The 19,860-nt window shown below is 31.9% G+C and overlaps 3 protein-coding genes across 4 annotated transcripts; 1 reads left to right on the top strand and 2 right to left on the bottom strand.

Moving 5' to 3' along the window:
• Positions 1-4,463: 4,463 nt before the first annotated feature.
• LOC107364976 (serine protease 33) lies at positions 4,464-9,955 on the bottom strand. The gene is made up of 7 exons (XM_025161420.2): positions 9,718-9,955; positions 8,669-9,623; positions 6,888-7,239; positions 6,501-6,633; positions 5,234-5,378; positions 4,935-5,086; positions 4,464-4,863 (listed from the first exon to the last, which is right to left on the bottom strand). Exons 2-7 carry the CDS (start codon positions 9,180-9,182, stop codon positions 4,693-4,695), a joined length of 1,467 nt encoding a protein of 488 aa, XP_025017188.1. The 5' UTR covers positions 9,183-9,623; positions 9,718-9,955; the 3' UTR covers positions 4,464-4,692.
• A 176-nt stretch (positions 9,956-10,131) lies between these two features.
• Positions 10,132-12,750, top strand: eIF2A (eukaryotic translation initiation factor 2A). The gene is made up of 4 exons (XM_015932368.3): positions 10,132-10,615; positions 10,734-11,058; positions 11,128-11,799; positions 12,076-12,750. Exons 1-4 carry the CDS (start codon positions 10,268-10,270, stop codon positions 12,444-12,446), a joined length of 1,716 nt encoding a protein of 571 aa, XP_015787854.1. The 5' UTR covers positions 10,132-10,267; the 3' UTR covers positions 12,447-12,750.
• A 1,787-nt stretch (positions 12,751-14,537) lies between these two features.
• LOC107364919 (uncharacterized) lies at positions 14,538-18,192 on the bottom strand. Of its 2 annotated transcripts, none has more exons than XM_015932369.3 (3): positions 18,044-18,192; positions 16,652-17,195; positions 14,538-16,466 (listed from the first exon to the last, which is right to left on the bottom strand). In XM_015932369.3, the coding sequence occupies exons 2-3, from the start codon at positions 16,683-16,685 to the stop codon at positions 15,208-15,210; spliced, it is 1,293 nt and encodes a 430-aa protein (XP_015787855.1). In that variant the 5' UTR covers positions 16,686-17,195; positions 18,044-18,192; the 3' UTR covers positions 14,538-15,207. The 2 variants fall into 2 exon arrangements, with proteins under 2 accessions (XP_015787855.1, XP_025017189.1); XM_025161421.2 differs by lacking the exon at positions 18,044-18,192 and adding an exon at positions 17,448-17,840.
• Positions 18,193-19,860: the final 1,668 nt, after the last annotated feature.

The raw sequence follows: 19,860 nt of genomic DNA, 5'->3' as shown, positions 1-19,860 counted from the left end.
GTCCGATGATATATCGTCATTGGCAGTAAATTAATGAATATCTTGATCGCACTGATACTGGATCAGAGTGAAGCTATTCAGAGTCATGTTTGTTGTTAATTATTACCATGGATTATATGCTGGTATCTTGGTTTCTAGTTTGAATTAAAGGATTGGTTCGTCAGTTGGGTGCTCTAATTTTCGGTTAAGCTTGCGATTGAGAAATGTTAAACTTGACCATCAAATTTGCGTTATACTGGTTATTTAGCTTTGAACTTGTTATAAAAGAATGATTCAGTTTATTGATTCCATGGATAATAATGGACAATCAACTAGTGATAATGATAACTTGTATTAATAATAAAAGTAAAAAAGACGGAAAAGGTTAGATCAGTGATGATATTATTAATACACTTGAAACTGGTAACAAAAAAAGCTGAGTTTAATGGTTGGTTGATTAGCCTGTAGCTTGTTGATCTTTTAATTTAAATATATTTCACGATTTACGTGAATAAATTCACAACAGATAATCATGATAATGGTGATTATGAGTGTGATTAAGAATGATAATTTGTCTATTTTTGGAGCAATTCAAAACCTATTGTCATCAATAGCGAGTAAGTCAGACCGCAAAAAAGCCAAAGATATTCATCTTTACAAAAGGTAAACAAATGCCCATCTCGGTTAACTCCAACAATTGATTAACATGCAAGTGCTATCAATTATTATCAAGTAATCAAGTCCTTTCGCTTATACACTTTTCACATGTAAACTTCACTTGAAACTGAAATTGCAAGAATGTGAGCTTTACATACGATAGTACAATAATTAATATCAACTCTACTTATCCTGAATAACACTGTTAGATCTTGAAGCGCGTTACTTGTACGGTTTATAAATCAAACAAACTCTTTATTTGGCGATGTTCCGTAGATTTTTCAGCTCAAATTGCATCCGTAATGCTAGGCGATCCTATTATTTTGATCTTCAACCTTTCATCATAAATTCATTGATCACAAATGATTGGAAAATGAATCAGATAAAACCAGGAAAAGATCCGGTCAAATAAGCAAACAAAGAGTCAACCTTTATTGATAATCCAATGTAATTTACTTTCAACGATCTTCTTTGTTCAGCAACACTTGAAATCAACGCTTTAACCGTCAATATCATCTTCCTATCCTTTTGACCAGCCATTTGGCTATTTAATCTGGTTTTTAAACCAACAATGACCGGTGGAGGCAGAAAGGGAAGAAAGGATGAAATAAAATGAACGATAAAATTTACAATCAACACTTCTTTTCAGGCCTAATTGTTGGAAACGTGTTTTTTTCAAGTTGCTTGCTGGTTGAAGGCTTCAATCAAGAATAGGTTGTTTAATTTCAATGAGAAGCGTTCAAATGATAATCTAATGGTAAAACATGAAAATATTTATTCATTTATATCTCATTATTTACCCAATTTATTGTAATGATCATTATGAATAGTTGATGAACAAGTCTAGACTCTGAATGGTGATTATCATGGTATATTGATAGTGTTGGAATTGTTAAACTGCTAACAGTTTAACTAAACATCTTTACATAAACATTTTTTCAATACAATCAACATTTTCTCGCTGTTGCTTGTTAATCTTGTTTGTTACATTTGTCAAGTTAAAATATTACATACAATTATACAGGTAAATAGCAAACATTTTTACACCAAATGGTAGCCATGCTTATCATAGTCAGTCAACTAATGCACAGCAAACACCCAGAGTAGGTCATAGTTAAAGGATACTGATTTACTGATTTGCATTGAAAGATTTGTTAAGTGAAACCATGTCATACTGTTAACTGTTGGCTTGATTATCAACAATACTATTTTATCCTTGGTTTATCATAAGGTTGTTTAATTATATCAAATTATACTATGCAGCAGTCAACCAATTGATTGTTCATCTCAGCTCACAGATATCCGTTATGTAAATGTATCCTGACAGGTTAAACAATTTTCATTTATTTTGATACTTTTGGCTCTTCAAAATGTGTACATTAGTTAAATTGTATCCTTAATGATGAACATTAAAACTGCTTGAATGTAAGATCAGAAGCCCTTTTACATCAGATTTTACTAATGCTCTTTTTTTACTGATTAACATCCTTCTGTTGTTATTTGTATCTAATTAATCTGGTGGTTGGATTTAATTAAATTATGATGTTCATGTTGATATTGATGATAGTTATACAAAGAAGTGATTTGATTTCCAGATTAGCAGCCATGATTAATAGTAATTACTTTAAGATGAAAGGGTTTCCTTTGAGATTGTAACTTTTCCTGGATCATCCAAGCCAAAGGGATTGTTAAATTAATATTATATATTGTTGTGTTAAGCATTGCAATCATATATCAGGTAGCCAATTGTTGTTGGTGTTTATTAAAGTAAATGTCAATCAACGATTCAACCCAACCCTTGGATGGAATTAAGGTGAAGATAATGTAAGCATGAGATTAGATATTGATGTTGATTGTGTCAAAAACGATGAACAAAATCTTTTCTTCTTTTTGAAAATCATCTATCATTACCATCAATGTACTTCACGATTATCAGCTAAATTGAGTTTAGGTGAAGATGAGTAGTTAATAGACAAGCCCAGAATTTAATCTTTCTATCCGTCTATCTGTTCCTCTCTCTCTCTCTTGTTGATCCTTCTGGTTGAAAATGATGATTGGTCTGGAAATGAGCCTAAAAATGGTGTTAATAGCTATTGAAATCTATTATAAAATCTCCAATGAAGCTTTAGTCTTTCCAACCAACATGCCGCAATGGATACGCAAACCATCAAACAGATGCTGACAATCAATTGAGGCTTCTTGACTGGAATTATGTTAACATTTTCATTATATTGGAACACATTTGAAGGGTTGAAGGTAAAACATTTAGTTCAGATTAACATGGTCACAAACATTTAAAAGAAACTTTATCGATAATCGATCAACCAGATAATTTGGTGAGCCATTTTGTTCACTGGAAAACAAATCAACAACATCAGGATTTGAAAAGATGTCACAATGGTCAACGACCAGACTCCATTGAGGTAGACTATCTGGATTATTTAATAGCCAAGTGAATGGACGTGCAGATGTCCTTGTGTAGACATTGATTAAAAAATTTCGGGTTCCTTTTGATTGCCAACTTTCATTATCAACTTCTTTGAATGAAATTGGTGAAGCTTTAGACAAACCTATTACATTTGAAAACAGCTTGATATCGTTCTGATGTAATTGAGTAACGGTCCCTTGCCCTTTCCAACTGTTTTCACAGAGCGGGTAAATTTTTTCAATGGATTCTGTTTTCAAGCTGATTACTGATATGTTTGGATGGACAATTAAATATTTTCTTACAGTTTGTTCATTAAATACTCTACAGTAATCTATTTTAACTGTATCATCATCATCTGGATCGTTGGAAGCTTTTGTTTCGTGTTTAAAGTGAACAGCTACACCATAAACCGGTTTTACTTCTCTATTGGCTTCATCATCTTGATTCTCAAATTTTATCAACAATACTTTTGAACCTTTTCCTTTCGCCATCAACAATTCAGCAATATTGGTCTCATCTTCTGGTTTACTTTGATCTGATTGTTGTAGGCCACTTTGATTGGATAATGGACTTTTCAATCGTTTGGCCAAAGCACAAGCACTGACGATCTCATCCATTGAGCTACTTGGGATATATTTAACTGTCACATTGGACCCAATTAGTTGGAGAATCTGTCGAGTTTCAAAATAATTGTCCCAATGGTTACACGATTTTAACGCTCGAAACCAGTATGGATGACTTGAACCACCAAATTGAGTTAGCTTCAACGTAGTAGATGAAGATGAGCTTGATTTAGATTTCAACTGGGCTAAAACTAATCTCCATCCTTTGGATTTACGATCTTCCCATGACATATCTTGTTCCATAAATAAAACCGGCTGCCCACCAGGAACCAGAATCTTTTCAAGATTTTCATCATTGGATTGTCCATGGATAAGGCAAACTAAAAAAGTTAGAATACAATTAAGACTTATGTACACTTGGAGTAACATTATCAATTTATAATCAGATTCAAATTTATCATAAGTTTCGAAGGTAGATTTAATTATTTTAATTGCGATGTATCCACTTGTAAAGGTAAACTTCAAGCTACTTTTTCATTTCAACCTGAATGATGGGCAAACTTGGATCCGTATGATCATGAAATATTTTGATCAAGGAAAGGATATTTTTTAAATCCCGTTCAGTCTGGTTTCTGAAAAGTTTTTTTCTTTGGATTAACCTACCCTAGTTGACCCGGGTCGTTGACACTGTGCGCTGATTTATGCTTCAAGTATGAAAAACATGTTTTAATTTCTTGGTGACTTGATATCAAAATTAGTTCATCCAAATTGATTGTAAGTGGTTTGAAATGGCATCATGAAAATTAGTCAAAATTAATCAAAAATACTTCAAATGATTATTGAAAAATAATTTTCTCTTTTATTTTATTTTATTGTTTCAGTAACAATTTATATTGTGATTGTAGCCGATCAATTTGATGGAAATTTCAAGAACTGGATCATGATTTTGATTGATTTGACATTAATGCGTTAATACGACGATGAGCAGTTTATATCCATTGAATGGTAGATAATTAGATTAGCCCAAAAATAAGCATTGTTTCTTCATTGAAGGATGGTTGCAATTCAACGTCCATCGATACTCCTGATTGTCTCATTAATCCAACCAATATAATAGCCGATGTTGGTGTAAATTCCTGGCTTATTTGGCAATCCGCAACCAACCCCACTGGATACAAGAGCAATTAAGGACCAAACACCATGTTTATTAACAACCAAAGGACCACCAGAATCACCCTAAACAATGATTTAAAAATTAATCAATTATTGGTAACATTGGTGGCACATTTAAAAGCAAGGATAATTACCTTACAAGAATCTTTGTGGCCTTCTTTACGACCCGCACAAATGATTTTATCAGTATCAATGAAAAATTCATTTCCATAATAGTGGAAACAATCTGAACCAGATATCAATTGTAAACTAACCTCGGATAAGATATTAATTATATCACTGTTACCTGCAATGAAACAATTGGAGTAATGCGATTACATGGAAATGTTACTTGGTGGTTTAATTTCAGATTCACGGACATTCCTGAATTGATTGGAATAATTTTGTTCAACTGTTTGGAATAACATTTAAAGCATTCAATAATATTTGCTACCTTGACCCCAGCCAGTGACAAAACCAAATTTGGGTAAATCATCAAATCTTGTCCAATTATAAATGCAAACTGGTTTAATATTGGGCAAATTTTTAACTGGATAACTCAAGTGAATGATTGCAATATCATCTTCTTTACCATTTACCTGTGATAAAGAGAAAAAGTAAAAAATTCTTAATGCAATTTGATCACGATAATTAGTTGATTCAAATAGTGTTATGGTCACAATTTAAATGTATGTTTTGGTCTCTTCATTAACAGTCAATGAACTTAATGTTGTTGTTTTTTGAGTTGCTTTACTGTTTAAGATGTAAAAAACAATAGTGCAACACTGAAAACATTGAAAACATTAACCTGAAGCTGGTTAACGAAGTAAGTTACATTTATAACCTTTAACCTGTTTCTTACAATGAACTTAAAAACAGACCAAATTAAATTAATTGTTGTGCTCACTAGTGTGACTTGTATGCATCAAATGAGATTGATTTAAGGAAATAAATTCATTTTCACTTTCTCAGCAAAACGTCAACAAATGTCTCATTGACAACTTGGTTTAATTTGATTCTTATTCATTAATTAATTCTGTTATCTCAACACATAATGAACCTTATTATTTAATATCAAATTTAAATCAATTTCTTTGATTGTTTGTCAAAAGAAATATTAAGTATTTCAGATTTAATTTCATCTAATCTGTTCACCTTTAGGAGTTGGTTTTATACAAAAATCCTGTAAACAGACTTATGGTTATAGACTAGCTAAATTGCTATTAAGACAGTTAACTAAACAATAAGAAATCTTTCTTATTGAATACTAATCAACTGTTATAGAGATTAAGCCTAATAATTATAAGGTGAACCAATTAACCGGAGACTTTTCAAATGAATGGCTTTTAACACACATTAAATACATCATTAAACTTTAATGATATTGACAGTAAATATTTACCGGTTGATTATTATCTTCATTATTGTTGATGTTATTATAAACAAATTAATTTCAGGTTTATACTAACAAGTTAATGAGACAAAATCAAAATGTTTAAGATGTTAATGGGCCAAACAAAAATGAAGAAAGCTGATTCAATGATAGATTAACTCTTGATTTATTAATTATAAACATGAGATTTATGGCTTTTGCTTCAACGCTTTATTCGATTGGTGACAATCAGGGAGAAATACGACGATTTAGTAGCTCTTATAGTAAATTAAATTGTCGGATTAAAATTTAAGAAATAATTTGAATATAAAATTGTTGATAAACTTACTCCATTCAGTTGGTAATCATGATGAATTGTTACTTTTCGTAAATATCTTACGGTTAAATTGGTTTCACTTGAATCGGGATCTAATCGGTATTGTCCAAAAGCCAATGAATATTTGGTTATATCGAGAGTTTCACTAAATTACATAAAAATACAACAATTGTTTATCAAAAAAAAGCAATTAAAATTTTCTAGAAAAATGTTGACGCTAATTATTGATAGATGGCAATGGGTTCATCTCTATGACTTAAATAGGTCAGCTGAGTTAGTCTCTAAATTACCCTTGATTTTTGCCTTTTCATTTTCAAATTGGTTTAAATGTTTACTTTGTGATAATTAATTTAAGTATTTTGATTTGTTCTCGTAATTATTTTAATCAAAGGGTCTAACCTTTGGAAACAATGGGCTGCTGTTAAAACAATTGAATAGTCAATTAAAACGGCTCCACAAATGTGATTCCAATGGTGATTATGGGACCTTTTCCTTAAAGATACTTGCCATGGCCATTCATCTGGAAGTGACGCTGTTCCGCCGATAATTGAGAGTCTTCCTTTTGATTGAGAAGGACAAATTAATTTCCTGTTATCCTTATTATCATCGTCTTTATCTCTATTAGGATAGCATGGCTGTTCATCGGAACCATCGTAACAATCATCAACTCCATTACAGATCAAGGAAATGTTGAGACAATTACCATTTTGACATAAAAATTGAGTGGAAAAGTCACATTCATGGATGGCAGCTAATAAACAAATAATTGTTTACCATAAATCAAGAGGAGTACGATTACGGAAAAGATGACGAAGATAATAGGATGAGCATGAGGATGGTGATGGTTTCGAGTTGATAGGAGGATGGAGGATCAAAGGAGACAAGAAAAAAGGAGAAAGTTGCTTTAATCACGATTTAGATTCGTTATTATGAAGTGAATTGATTAATTTAAAATCGTGGGAGAAGAAGATTGTAAAAATACTGAAAAAGTAAACTTCGAGCATCATTAGAAAATCACAATTTAATTAGTTTGTGTTTTTCGGTTTTTTGTTTCATTGTGCTTTACAATTGTTGCTATTTAAAGGTAAATCTTGATTAACTTTAAATATCATTTTGATCATAATCAGTCACAAAGGAAGATGTTGTGTTGCAGTCTTTTGTATCACTTTGAGCTATTTTTCAAGTTAATCTCCTTTTACTTTTAACCGCAACAATTAAAACTTTCTAACCTTTTAAACCATTCAATTAACATTTCTCAACTAATCAATATTCATGTCAACAATAGTATTGACCATCAATAACTGTTGACAAAAGTAACATTCAATTTGATCTTCTAATTGTTTTTTTGAATTGTTAACTTGTCAATTTGTTGGCATTATTGTCTTTCCACATTGAATAATTCAACTTGTGAATTACAATTTTGATGTTTCTGCTATTTTAAAACCTTGACTTACCTTAAACAATTAGCTAAAATAAGATTTTTAGAAAATTTTGTCTTCTGTTTAAGTGTTAGTATTAAATATCTGCTGTTTAGGTCCAATATTATATCAAATCTAATTACCTGGAATGTCCTTAATTGCTTATTACTTCTCCATCTTCATCATCGCTGCCAACAACAAAATCATTTCTCATTTCTCATTTTAGTTTGTTTACTGATGAATTTTAATTTATTCATATTAATAATAGTATTGTTTAACCTTTAGTTTGCAGGGTTAAACAGTAAAAATCTAAATTGGTCAGCAATTTATTTACATTTTGTTTGTATTCAATGTTTAACGGCAGTCAATTTGAATTGTAAATCAGATGGTCACTACAGAAAAAAAAACAATTCTCATTTAGATCAAGAAGGAAACCTTGATTGTTCACTATTTACTCATCTAAGTGTAACAAAGGGCCAAAATAAGCAACTTTAAACTTTAAATTAACTAATTTTACTGCTATCAATGACAAGATAATTAAAACAATTCAATTAACGATAAAATTGTTTATAAAAAACAAAATGTAAACAAAATATATCAGGTAAAGACTGATAGCTCCATCTGATATAAAATTTTTCAACTTTAAACACTTGTTGAAATCTTAACTTTACATCCAACAAGAGCTTATTTATAAGATTTTTATTGTTTTCTTGTAATTGAATTTATATTTCACTTTTGATGAAAATTAAATGTAAAATTTACCGTTTATTGGATCAACTGCTTGGAAAGATATATTGAAACCCCGAAAATTACGTTGTGAGTCGGTCACAAAGATGAGGTTAACATAGGATGAAGCAAATATCTGGTCTTCTGGTAAAAGTGAACCACAAAATTGGTAATCAGGTTGGTAATCGGTTGAATTGTCTATTGTTTTTCCATCAAATATCCATAGTGAGTCCAAAGCACAATGGAAACTGACTTCCAAGTTAAAATCTTGATAAATGGCTTTTATAAGAGAACCGGTCGGAGCGATCAATATCCACGAACAGAGGATATCGTCTGGATAATGTTCAAATATATGATACCCTGGACTGATAATGTTTACCGTTGAATTGTTATCCAATTGAAATATTGTTGATTTCAAAGATTTAAAATTATCTCTGGATGTTGGATCATCAAAATCAAATGTGACACAATATTGAGCAGATCGATAGACACAAAATATTGATACTATTGCTGCCGATAAAATTGTTGGGGAAATTGTTTCAATTTTCATTGAGAAAAGACAATGTTTTTGATTATCACAGGATTGAAATGAATTAGGTTTGATTAGAAGAATTTTTTAGTATAGTAATAATAATTCACTTAATCATCACCAATGAGCCAGTTTATTGTTTCACTATGAACATTTATAATTGTAACACAACGACAAATCGTATCAATCAATATGGTTCTATGTTGCCTTGTAAAGTAAAATCTCAATTGGATTCAATTTTTTGATTAAACACAAAAGGTTTTAATCATTCATTTATTTTCCATAAAATCCAGGTTGAATTACCACAATCGATAAGAATAATAAGTTATCATCTGGATGCATAAAAGGAATATATGTGATTGCTATCAAAAACTGTTGAGATCAGGCTTGTGCTGGATTGATTTTCCAGGCAATGGAAATAGTTGTCTAATTTGATTAAATCAGCAATTGTAAGTCAACTATCTAAATCAATTGAAATGAGCTTGCTAGTTAGTTTCTTAGTAAACAAAATTTCTCTGTTATTTTTAGCTATGCTTAACATCGTTTAAATACTTACATTTTTCTATTGAATTTTTTCCACTGATGCAAAAGCCTTCCTTAATTAACTAATGGTAAAGGATAAGCGAAAAATTAATTACAATTTATTACAACGTAATTTGTGTCGGTCTATCAAATAATCAGTAGGAACAAAGAGTAGAGTTCCTTTACTTTTTGAATAAGAATCATAGAGATGGTGAAATGATTGGTTTGCTTGGTATACTCAAAATGAATGGTTTGGATTGGGCGATTGAATCGTTATAAGACTTATTTGTTAATATATTCATTTAAGTATCATAATTACATTGGAAAATTTAAGATTAATTTAATTAAAAGCAAAAAATATGATTCTATGCACATTAAGGGAAATCATTTTAAGCGCGCAACAGCAACCAATAAACAATAACAAACACAAATGTGAACAGTTGGTCTCTAATGAAAACCATGCCTCTGCTGATCCTCTGATGTTTACTTTCTAATTAATTGTAGTTTAACTTAGTTGTGTATTAATTTAATATTTTGTTTAATATTTTCTGTCTATTAGTTGATTGTAATTCTGATCCTCTTGAATGATGGCTTCCGACTCTACAGAAAATTTGTCTATAATAAATGAAGATTACCAAGGATTACACCTTTTATCTGGTCCCCCACAAATTGAACAGATTGAAACTTTTTCCGGTCGAACCCGAGCCTTGACAATCTCAAAAGATGGTAATTACATTGCTTTCTCGGACAATGTATCTACTAAAGTGGTTGATTTAAATGACCGGAGTGTTAAGTTTACTCAAGACATTCCAGGAGTTCAGTTTGTTGATTTATCCCCCAAGAACAATTTCCTTCAAGCATGGGTTTACACTAAAAATGCAACAGATCACAATTTAATGATCTATGATATCAAAAGTAATACTCTGGTTCAGGTGAGACAATCTTTCTAGTTAATTTCACGATTATGAGCTTGTTCCTAAGCAATACTGTTCTATGGATCTTTATTAACCTATTGATAGTTCCTCTTCTTTCTTTTCTTCCATTTCAAAGACTATGAAGCAAAAGCAAGCTCAATGGAGGTTACATTGGACAGATGATGAGTCTATCTGTGTCAGATTTTTCAATGAGGAGCTACATTTTTACGAGAACAATGATTTCACTCGATACATCGCTAAATTTTACACCCAAAAGGTCGCTGATTTTAGTTTAACGACTCACGTTAAATCTGGTGTACACTATTTTGCTTGTCTATCTATCGGAACCCATGGACAACCCAACTTCGTTAAATTGTATCGTTATCCGCAAATGGAAACTGCCATAGCTATTAAAAGTTTCTTCCGAACTGATAGAACAACTTTTAAATGGCGATCTCGAGGTCAGCTGAACTTGATTTTTTTTTTAAATTATAGTCATTTTAATATTAACCTTATTTGTTTCGTTTTAGGTGATGCTGTACTTATATTGTGTGCTGCTGATGTTGATAAAACTGGTAAAAGTTATTATGGCGAGCAAAATTTGAATTATATGGATGTAAATGGTAAAGCATTTGCTGTCACCTTGGACAAGGAAGGACCTATTCACGCAGTCGAATGGCACCCTTCAACCACTGAAACTCTCTTCTGTGTCTCCTATGGTTTTGTTCCTCCTAAACTTGCTTTCGTGGATTCTGATGGCCGAATTATTCATTCATTTGGTGAAATGCACATCAATCAAATACACTTTAACCCATTTGGCAATCTTGTCATATTTGCCGGCTTCGGTAACTTACGTGGAGGTTTATCGGTATATAATTCGGAAAAGAAAACATTGCTAGCTCAACTCACTAGCCCTGATACTACATATATCAACTGGGCACCTGATGGGGCTCACTTACTAACAGCAGTTACCTCTCCACGAATGAGAGTTGGTAATTGTCTCCGAGTTTGGCATTATTCAGGTAAATTGATTGGAGAAATTCAATATCCCGATGGTGATTCGCTTTTCCGTTCAATTTGGAGACCCAATCGTGATGATTTTCCCAATGCACCCATGATCACGGAAACTGGAATAAAAGCAGCTAATTTGGGTAAAGAAGCTGAACCGAAAAGATATGTGCCACCACATTTACGAAATTCAGGTTAGTAGAATAGTAAACAGTCGATTTTTTCTTCTCTCTTCAATCGTTCGCTCCTTTCTTTTTCTGTCAACATTCATGAACTTAAATTAACTACACTAAATGTGCTTTCTAGTGATAATGATGGCTACCTGCTGAGTGTGAGAAGTGAAGAGACAAAAGGAAGAAAAATGAAATCAAATTTACCTGGTGAAGACGAACACGATGAGGATGAAGGATTAAATTAATTAATGATCTGAATTATTTATCTTTTTTATTTTCTTGTCACTCTTTGAAAAGGAGCAACATTAGAAGCTACTACTAGTGGACCATTATCAAAATCATCAGCAAACTTACGTTCAAAAGGACCTAAAGGAAGAGGTGGCAGAAGAGGTGGCGGTGGTGGTGATCGCCAAGCGAAGCCTCCAGCAGCAAAAGCACCAGAAGCATCAGAAGCATCAGCACCAACAGGAGCAACTTCAGGATCAGAGTCAAACGATAAAGATAATAGAGAGAAAAAAGTTAAAGCGATTGAGAAAAAACTGGAGGCCATCAAAAATCTCAAGACTGTTCGAAGTAGTGGCGGACAATTGCAGAGGAATCAATTGGTCAAAATAAGCAAAGAAAAGGAATTATTAGCCGAACTGAAGAAATTACAAATTGTCGAGTGAACACAATATGAATTGAGTAAACAAAAAGTAAACGAGATGAAAAGGGAAACTGTGTTTTAATTTATATACATTAAATATATTTATATATATTTAAAAGAAACAAGATGTTGAAAGAACCAGGAATTTGAGTGAGAGAAGAGAAGAGAAGAGAGAGAAGAAAAAGTGATGGAAAATAATACTTGAAGATGATGAAAAGAAAAAGAGAAAAGAGGACAAAATATTTTTTTTGCATCTTTCAGCCTTTTTATCCCCCCGAAAATGTTATTTGTACATTTGTTTGAATTAAATTTCCTTGGACATATTATCAATTATCAGTAGCATCATATTGACATGATTACTTTTTCCAGGCATTTTTATCAGGATTTCTTGGATTATTTTTTTACAAATTGTAGAGGTTAATGATTTTTAACCTTTTGTTATTTACGTTTTTTGTTGAGTTTGTGTGTGTGTGTGTGTGTGTATTGATTGTTGATAGATGAAAACAATCGAACAGAAGTTGAGACTGAGTAATGAAAAGGGCAAGGTTGAGTGAAAAACAAGGCAAAACAAAGGTTGAGTGGGTTGAGGCCGCTGAAACAGGTAAGACACAGATTTTTTCACAATCTTTAACATGATTAAAATTCAAATTGTGTTTGTTTTGGACCACAGTGATAATTCAATTGACCAATATTTTGTTAACATTGTTTCAAAAAATCATTTTCAGATAAATTGTTGCTCAGAACTGTAGGTTTGGTTGTTTGGTTTCTTAAAGATTGTTATTAACTTTTCCTGAAAAGGTGGAGAATAAATTTAAGCTCAAATTTAAGTCATTAGTAAATTTTAAATGTTACATTTTGATTGATATATATTTTTTTAAATATCATAGATATTTCATTTGTTGAAGTGTATTCTTCAAAATTGATCATTTCACATTTAAACATCGACGTCGACATTTTAATCTCCTCCTTTTCGGAACTAGTTAACTGAAACACCCTTTAAGAAACATTTTTTTGTTGTTTGACAATCAACTTGATTTTGTTGAATCCTAAACAAAATCATGAGGAGGAGATTGAGAGAGGAATCAAGGGAGAGTAGAGGCAAAATAAACGGAGAGTGAGAGAACAAGAAGGTCAACAGGTCTTCTGCTTGATGACTATGGCGAGTTGAAGTTGTAATCATTAGCAATGATTCATTACATTAATAGTATTGATGTTTGAAAACGTTACATTTCAATATAATTTTTAGCTTGATTTCAAGTTATGTTTATTATCAAGGTTTTCACTCGTTTCTAATGTTCAAGAGTAAACTAATGTTATTTTTTTTATTGGATGTTACTCTTAAACATTATTAAGTGCATATTCCTTGTGTGTAATAAAAATAACAATTTAGCAGACTTTCCTGATTTAATCATTACTTTTCCCTCTACAAGATCAATCCAAGTAAAAGGACAGGTTGAATTTTAGATTGGCTATTGGCCATCAAAAGGATGATATACAGTGATTCCTTGTAGAGATTGTTTCTTGTTTTTTCCTTCCTTGGATAATTTTGCAGATGGTTCGCAACCCTTTTTTTGCCTCAATTTACAGCTTTTTCAAGCCGCGATTCTCCCTTTTTGTTTTGCTTGTAAGTCATCAACATAAAGTTTACGCTAAATTATATCACTGATTATTACATTAATATTAGCTTATTATACTTTTTTTCACAGATATTTGAATTTTATGAAGATTTTTTTATCGGGAATTTATCCATCACATATGGAGCAATTTATACGAGACAATTCCGTTTTTGTTTTCAATGATAAACAAAAAGAGAATAGAACCAAAACATGTATACAACTTGAAATAGTGAATGAGGTAATATTTGTTACTTTTTCCTCATCGTCCAACATCAATCTTTTTGGATACCAGATAGCAACGACAGAAGTGGCAAGGGTGATAATTGTTGTTTTTGTTGATGATGATGATGTGATGAGAAGATGAAGATTGCGAGGATGATAGAGATGTCACGAAAGGTGATGAATATGAGATAATGGAGATGAAGAGGATGATGATGATGATTATGATGATGATGGTAATAATTGAACAGCTTTGAACAAACTGATAATCTGGGTTCTTAATTTACATAAACTTTGTATTTGAAGCCATGGAGATGTCAAGATAGTGAATTATTGATGTTTTTGACAAATGTACAGACAAAAGAGAAAAGTAGAGTTGAAATGGGGTTTCTGGCTTCCCTCTATTGCCATGTTTAAATTATAAGACATTTAAATAGACCACAATTTTAAACTGGATCCGTGATTCATCTCCATTAGTTGCGTGTTATTGGTACCAAAGTGATCTTTATCTTTTTAAAACAGCATAAACTTATAGGCAACATATTTAACGGAATCAATAGAATTTTAGAACTAGATTGCTAATATTTTGGATGGAGAAACATATAATTAGTGTTTCTGTATTATTCCCGGACTTGACTTTCACTTTTAATTCTCTAAACGCTCTCTTCTGATTTTTGTTGAGAGAAAGAAAAAAAAGGAAGAAAGAGGAGACGACGAAAGGTATAAGGACACATAGACTTTAGAAATAATAGAGTAGAAAAGAATGAGAGAAGAGTGGGAAAATAGTAAAGGACGAGATCAGTGAGCTTAACGAGTGGTTTTGATTCTTGCTTTTTTTAGTTTAAAGCTATGGTAGTTGAAATCAACTAGTTTTAAAAAAATTAATTCATCTTTTTAGTTTCATGATTTTGAATCTTTCATTTCCTAATTGAAAAATTCTTTCAAAGTTCAATAGTCATTGCCAGGTCTTCGAGTTTCTTGAAATGTGCGATTAATTTCATCTTCAATATGATCTTGAGAAATTCCGTGATTATTTAGTAAACGTCGAAGAATCATCATTTGTCCGCTTAATTCGTCGACTTTTCTTTTTAAAGAACCGTTCTCATTTTGTAATTCAAGCACTTTTTTCTCAGTATCTCTAGATCTTTGCTTTGCTTTCTCTCGACTTTTGCGAACAGCCACATTGTTTCTTTCACGGCGTCTTTTGTACTCATCAGAACCTTTGTCTAAGCTTTTTTTGGAGCCTTTTGAACAATTCCTCAGGAAAGATATAGAACCCCCTTCAGCACTTAAGCTTAAACAATCATCAGAATTACCCAAATCACAGTTAAGGCTAGACATATCAGCATCATTTGGAGTATCAGCACCACCGTTTTCAAGGTTACTATCAGAATTATAATAGGCCACTTTAGAGGATTTTGGGGATACAGGGCGTTCGTAAGATGTAAAATAATCCGATTGTTGATTTGGTGGTAGATGCTTTTCGATTACATTTGATTTGTTGGTTTGATGTATAATAGAAGAATTGCGTTGAAGAAAATGTGGTTGCTGATCACGATGATTGTGTGTAGATGCTTTTGAGTCGTTGATATTATTTGCACTACAGCCACTGGTCCGGCCACTACCACTAGCACTACCACTATTACTGTTGTTGGTATTTTGTACCCAATTGGATTGATTAGGTGATGAGGGTGGAGCTGACATCAAGGCTGGTGATAAAACATCGTTCTGGTTGCCATGATATTCTGATGGTGAGATTACTGGAGATGAACATTCATAGGGTTGACCAATTGTATTCGCTGATATTGTAGCAGCGAAAGCCCGAGTTTGACTAAATTTGACTTCTTGAATACCAGAAATTAAATCTGTAAAAAGGGAAACACAGTCAGCTGGATCAGAAACTGAACCGACATATTGTCTTCGAGCAGGATGAGTATCTCTTTCAAGCGATCGCAAATGATGGTGTGAATGAAGATCATGAGGAGGTTCTGGTTGATGTTGTAGTTGATTTTGAATATGTTGATGGTTATGATGGTGACGTGGATTGCTAGTGTCAATTTTAGAACATAATTCGTCAGAAGCCTGAAGTAGCAAAGCACTTTCTTTATCGGGAAGAATATCAAAATTGGCAAGTAGACTAAGCGCATGGTGATCGAGGTCGACACCAGATTGATCATCCTCTTGACAATAACCCCAAGGAAAGGATTCTGAAAGTAGAAAAAAAATTGAATGAGAAATAATGTAATAAAATTCGTGAGTGTTAGACATATTTAACCTGGTTAATTTTTTTCATTTGCATAGAAAATGAAATATCACAATTGGTTAACCCAGTTAAGTAAGTCTGGAACTAAAGCAATACTGCTTAAATTCATCTTGCTCAATGACTTCTTACTCTTTGAACTTTGGGCGTTTATCTGGTCTACCATATTTAAGCACAAATTTAGGTTTGATTTTTCGCGGAAAAATCAAGCGTAACCACAGAACAGGGATAAACAAAAGTATAACGGGGTATTAACTTAGTTGAATAAAGAAGGAACTTTTGAACCAGGTGTGTTGATAGCTGAACGGTGAATCAAATTAACAAAATTGGAGATGATTGGTCGATTTAAATGTCTAAGGTGAGCAAATCCGCTTGAATCCTTATTTCTAGACACTTCTTACCATGTTGGGATAAATGGCTGCCAAAGAAGATTTCAAGGTTGAACAGATACTCAAGTGAATCCAGATTTTTCAATCAACTTCGTTGATTTAATACATGAGCAGTTTTTTATGATCTAAAGAATCACTCTAACAGATAGAATGTTGATGATGATACAGATGATTGGGATCCGATCGTTGAAAGGGTTTTTGACGGTAAAGATGGACTGGTAATCGCTTGTGACGAACGAGCAAATTAACTTTGTTTTAAACAATGTTAACAATGGCGGTACATAGTGCTAACAAAAAAAAGAGAAGAGAAGAATGAAGATAATGTTGATGGTGGTAAAATGCGGTGGAGAAGAAAAAAAGGATGTTGAGGAGGAAAAGGAACAATTTGGCTGGAAAAGTGGTTCAGTAATGGACATCAGAGTAGCTTTGATAATTGTATAGTGATTTAAATAGAGGGCCCATCAATTATAAATATCATTTGAGGAAACTAGAAGATCAGAGACAGTTTTAAACAATATTAATAATGAAATACAAATTACGAGATCTTCCGTTCGTCTTTTTTTAGTCAAGGGTTTGAGGTTGTTGGGCAGAGAGTTGGAAGATATCTTTTTTTTCCTGCTTAGTAAAGAGAACGGTTGAATACAATTCTTTGACTAGTGTAAATATGATAGAAAATGAGAGAGGAATACTAGAAGCTATATTAATAGGAACGAAATTGAATCTACGATGCAACGAAGGTTTACTATTTTTAAATAACAAAGAGTGAATTGAGGAATACGACTGAAATATATTGAGCACTGAATGATTTATAAGGTAGGCTTGATGTGTTAGAGGTGTTAAAATAAAAATAAATGTAGCATTTAATTTATATACAAAATGAATTAAGAGATAAGTTGAGATTTGAGAGACCGAGATAGACAGAAAGAGAAGGAGAAAAGGGGTGAGAGAAAGATAGAGAGAGAAGATGAGAGAGGTTTAAAGAGACAAATAGGAGAGAGGGGGGTAAGAAAATGGGAGATAAATTTGTATAGAGGGAGAAAGTTGAGATGAAAATAAGTGAGAAAGGTGAGCAGGGAAAAAATGGATACAGAATTCTGAGAAATAGACAGAATATAAAGAATGGCGATTTACTTACAAGATTCCGGATGGAATGAGCAATTAGGTTAAACACACTTAGTAAATACAAAGAAAGTGTTACATTAACTTCCAAGTATCAACCAGCACCAACTATATATATTAATTTAATACATTAAGAATGATTCAACAAATCCGATTCAAAACGAAGACAGAAATTAAGAGTTAAGAGTTTAATGTTGCTAACAATTAAGAGTGGCGCTGTAACCGCACATTTGTCCTACCATCTGTTGGTTGATTTAAGAATGTAATCAAGGTCGATTTTTCGCACAAAATCAAATCAACTTTAATTTCAACCCAAAGAGCAATAAATAATCAATCAAAGGAGATATCACGGTAAAGATATTAATGGAGACAGTTTCTTTAGAAGAGAAATAAAGAAATAAAAAGTGAGAAAAGATACAAAAAAGAGAAAGTTAATTAGTGTTGACAAAACCCTGTTTGAAACAATGAGATGACCTGATATTAGTAAAGTTTAAATTCAATAAAAACATCATAATAAAACCCCGCAAAGGTTACATGAGAATCGCCATCTTTGGATATTCAAGATTCTCCCAATGAATTTTACATTGATTACACGATGCTTTACACGATTATACAATTTAATTATGTTAATTAGATAAAACAGTTACATAAAACGGTACCGGTTCACAAAACTAATATAACCTTTGCGAGATTTTACTGTAAAGCACTGAAGTCAAGAAATTGATACATTTTCAAGTTATTCTTACATTCAATTTAATAGCCACTGTAATTAATTAAACATTGAATTTGGTGTAAGATGAAAGATAACACTCGATTTAAGACTCGATTTGATTTAGATAATCCAGATTATTATGAAATAAATTATCTATGGATTAAATCCATTGGATTTAGTCCGGTAAAGGGACTGTGCATAAATTTAGTTTCTATGGCTAGCCAGTTGATCAACCTAAAAGTAGCTTTATTTACCTTCAATATTATTCAATTAAAATTCATGAATTCAGTGTATTAATATCAGAATTATCAAGACTATGTTTCTTTAAGTGTATATTTGAATTGCATGTGATTCAAGCTTGAAATTGATAGGCAAGCAATTGTGTTTAATTGTGAGACAATAAGATAAAAGTTGACTTGGTGAATGGAAACCAACACATGTATTGGATTATTTCCATTGTGCTTTCAAATTATTGAACATTTTCTCTGATGATTGTCAATCAACGTTAAATTGTTATACATTATTTTTTTTCATTCCCTCCATTTAATTAACCTATTGTTGGCAATTGAAACAAATTTTTGACCTCTACAATTATCAGGCTTGACGAATTGGTGTCACTATCATTCACATTCAATTGCGACCAACACTTTGTGTGTTTGTTTATATTTATATATTTGTATCCATTTTGATACTTTTATTTTGCTGGTTTTATTAACAGCTATCACTGTTAATTGTGATTGTATTTTGTACAAATGAAATTTTTTTGTTGCCGCTTTTTTTCTTGCCTTTCCATTCCTGACAATCTGGTTCATTTAGGTAATGTTAACGTGTACAAAAAGATAAAAATAATTTAACCCAAATGTGTGATTCTATTTGTATCTTAATTGTTAACTTACCATGTTATGTTGATTGTTTTCATGACACCAAGACAAATCTAAATTGAAAAGACAAATTAAGTTAATACAGTAAATACCAAGTTAGGTTATATGTTTGTACTATTGAAATGGTTCCTCAGATTGATTGATATCATGTTTACTTTGCTTTCAAACGTGTTAATTTGAAAGGTTTGTTTTTTAATAATAAAACAAAAGCAAAAATTAAAGCTAAACCTAGTTTAATTG

The sequence above is a fragment of the Tetranychus urticae genome, chromosome 3 (assembly GCF_039701765.1).
Source record: "Tetranychus urticae isolate SD_2017Ah chromosome 3, NJAU_TeUrti_SD_1.0, whole genome shotgun sequence".
Lineage (NCBI taxonomy): Eukaryota > Metazoa > Arthropoda > Arachnida > Trombidiformes > Tetranychidae > Tetranychus > Tetranychus urticae.
Note: the sequence above shows the minus strand (reverse complement) of the source record. Positions and strands in the feature narration are given on the sequence as shown.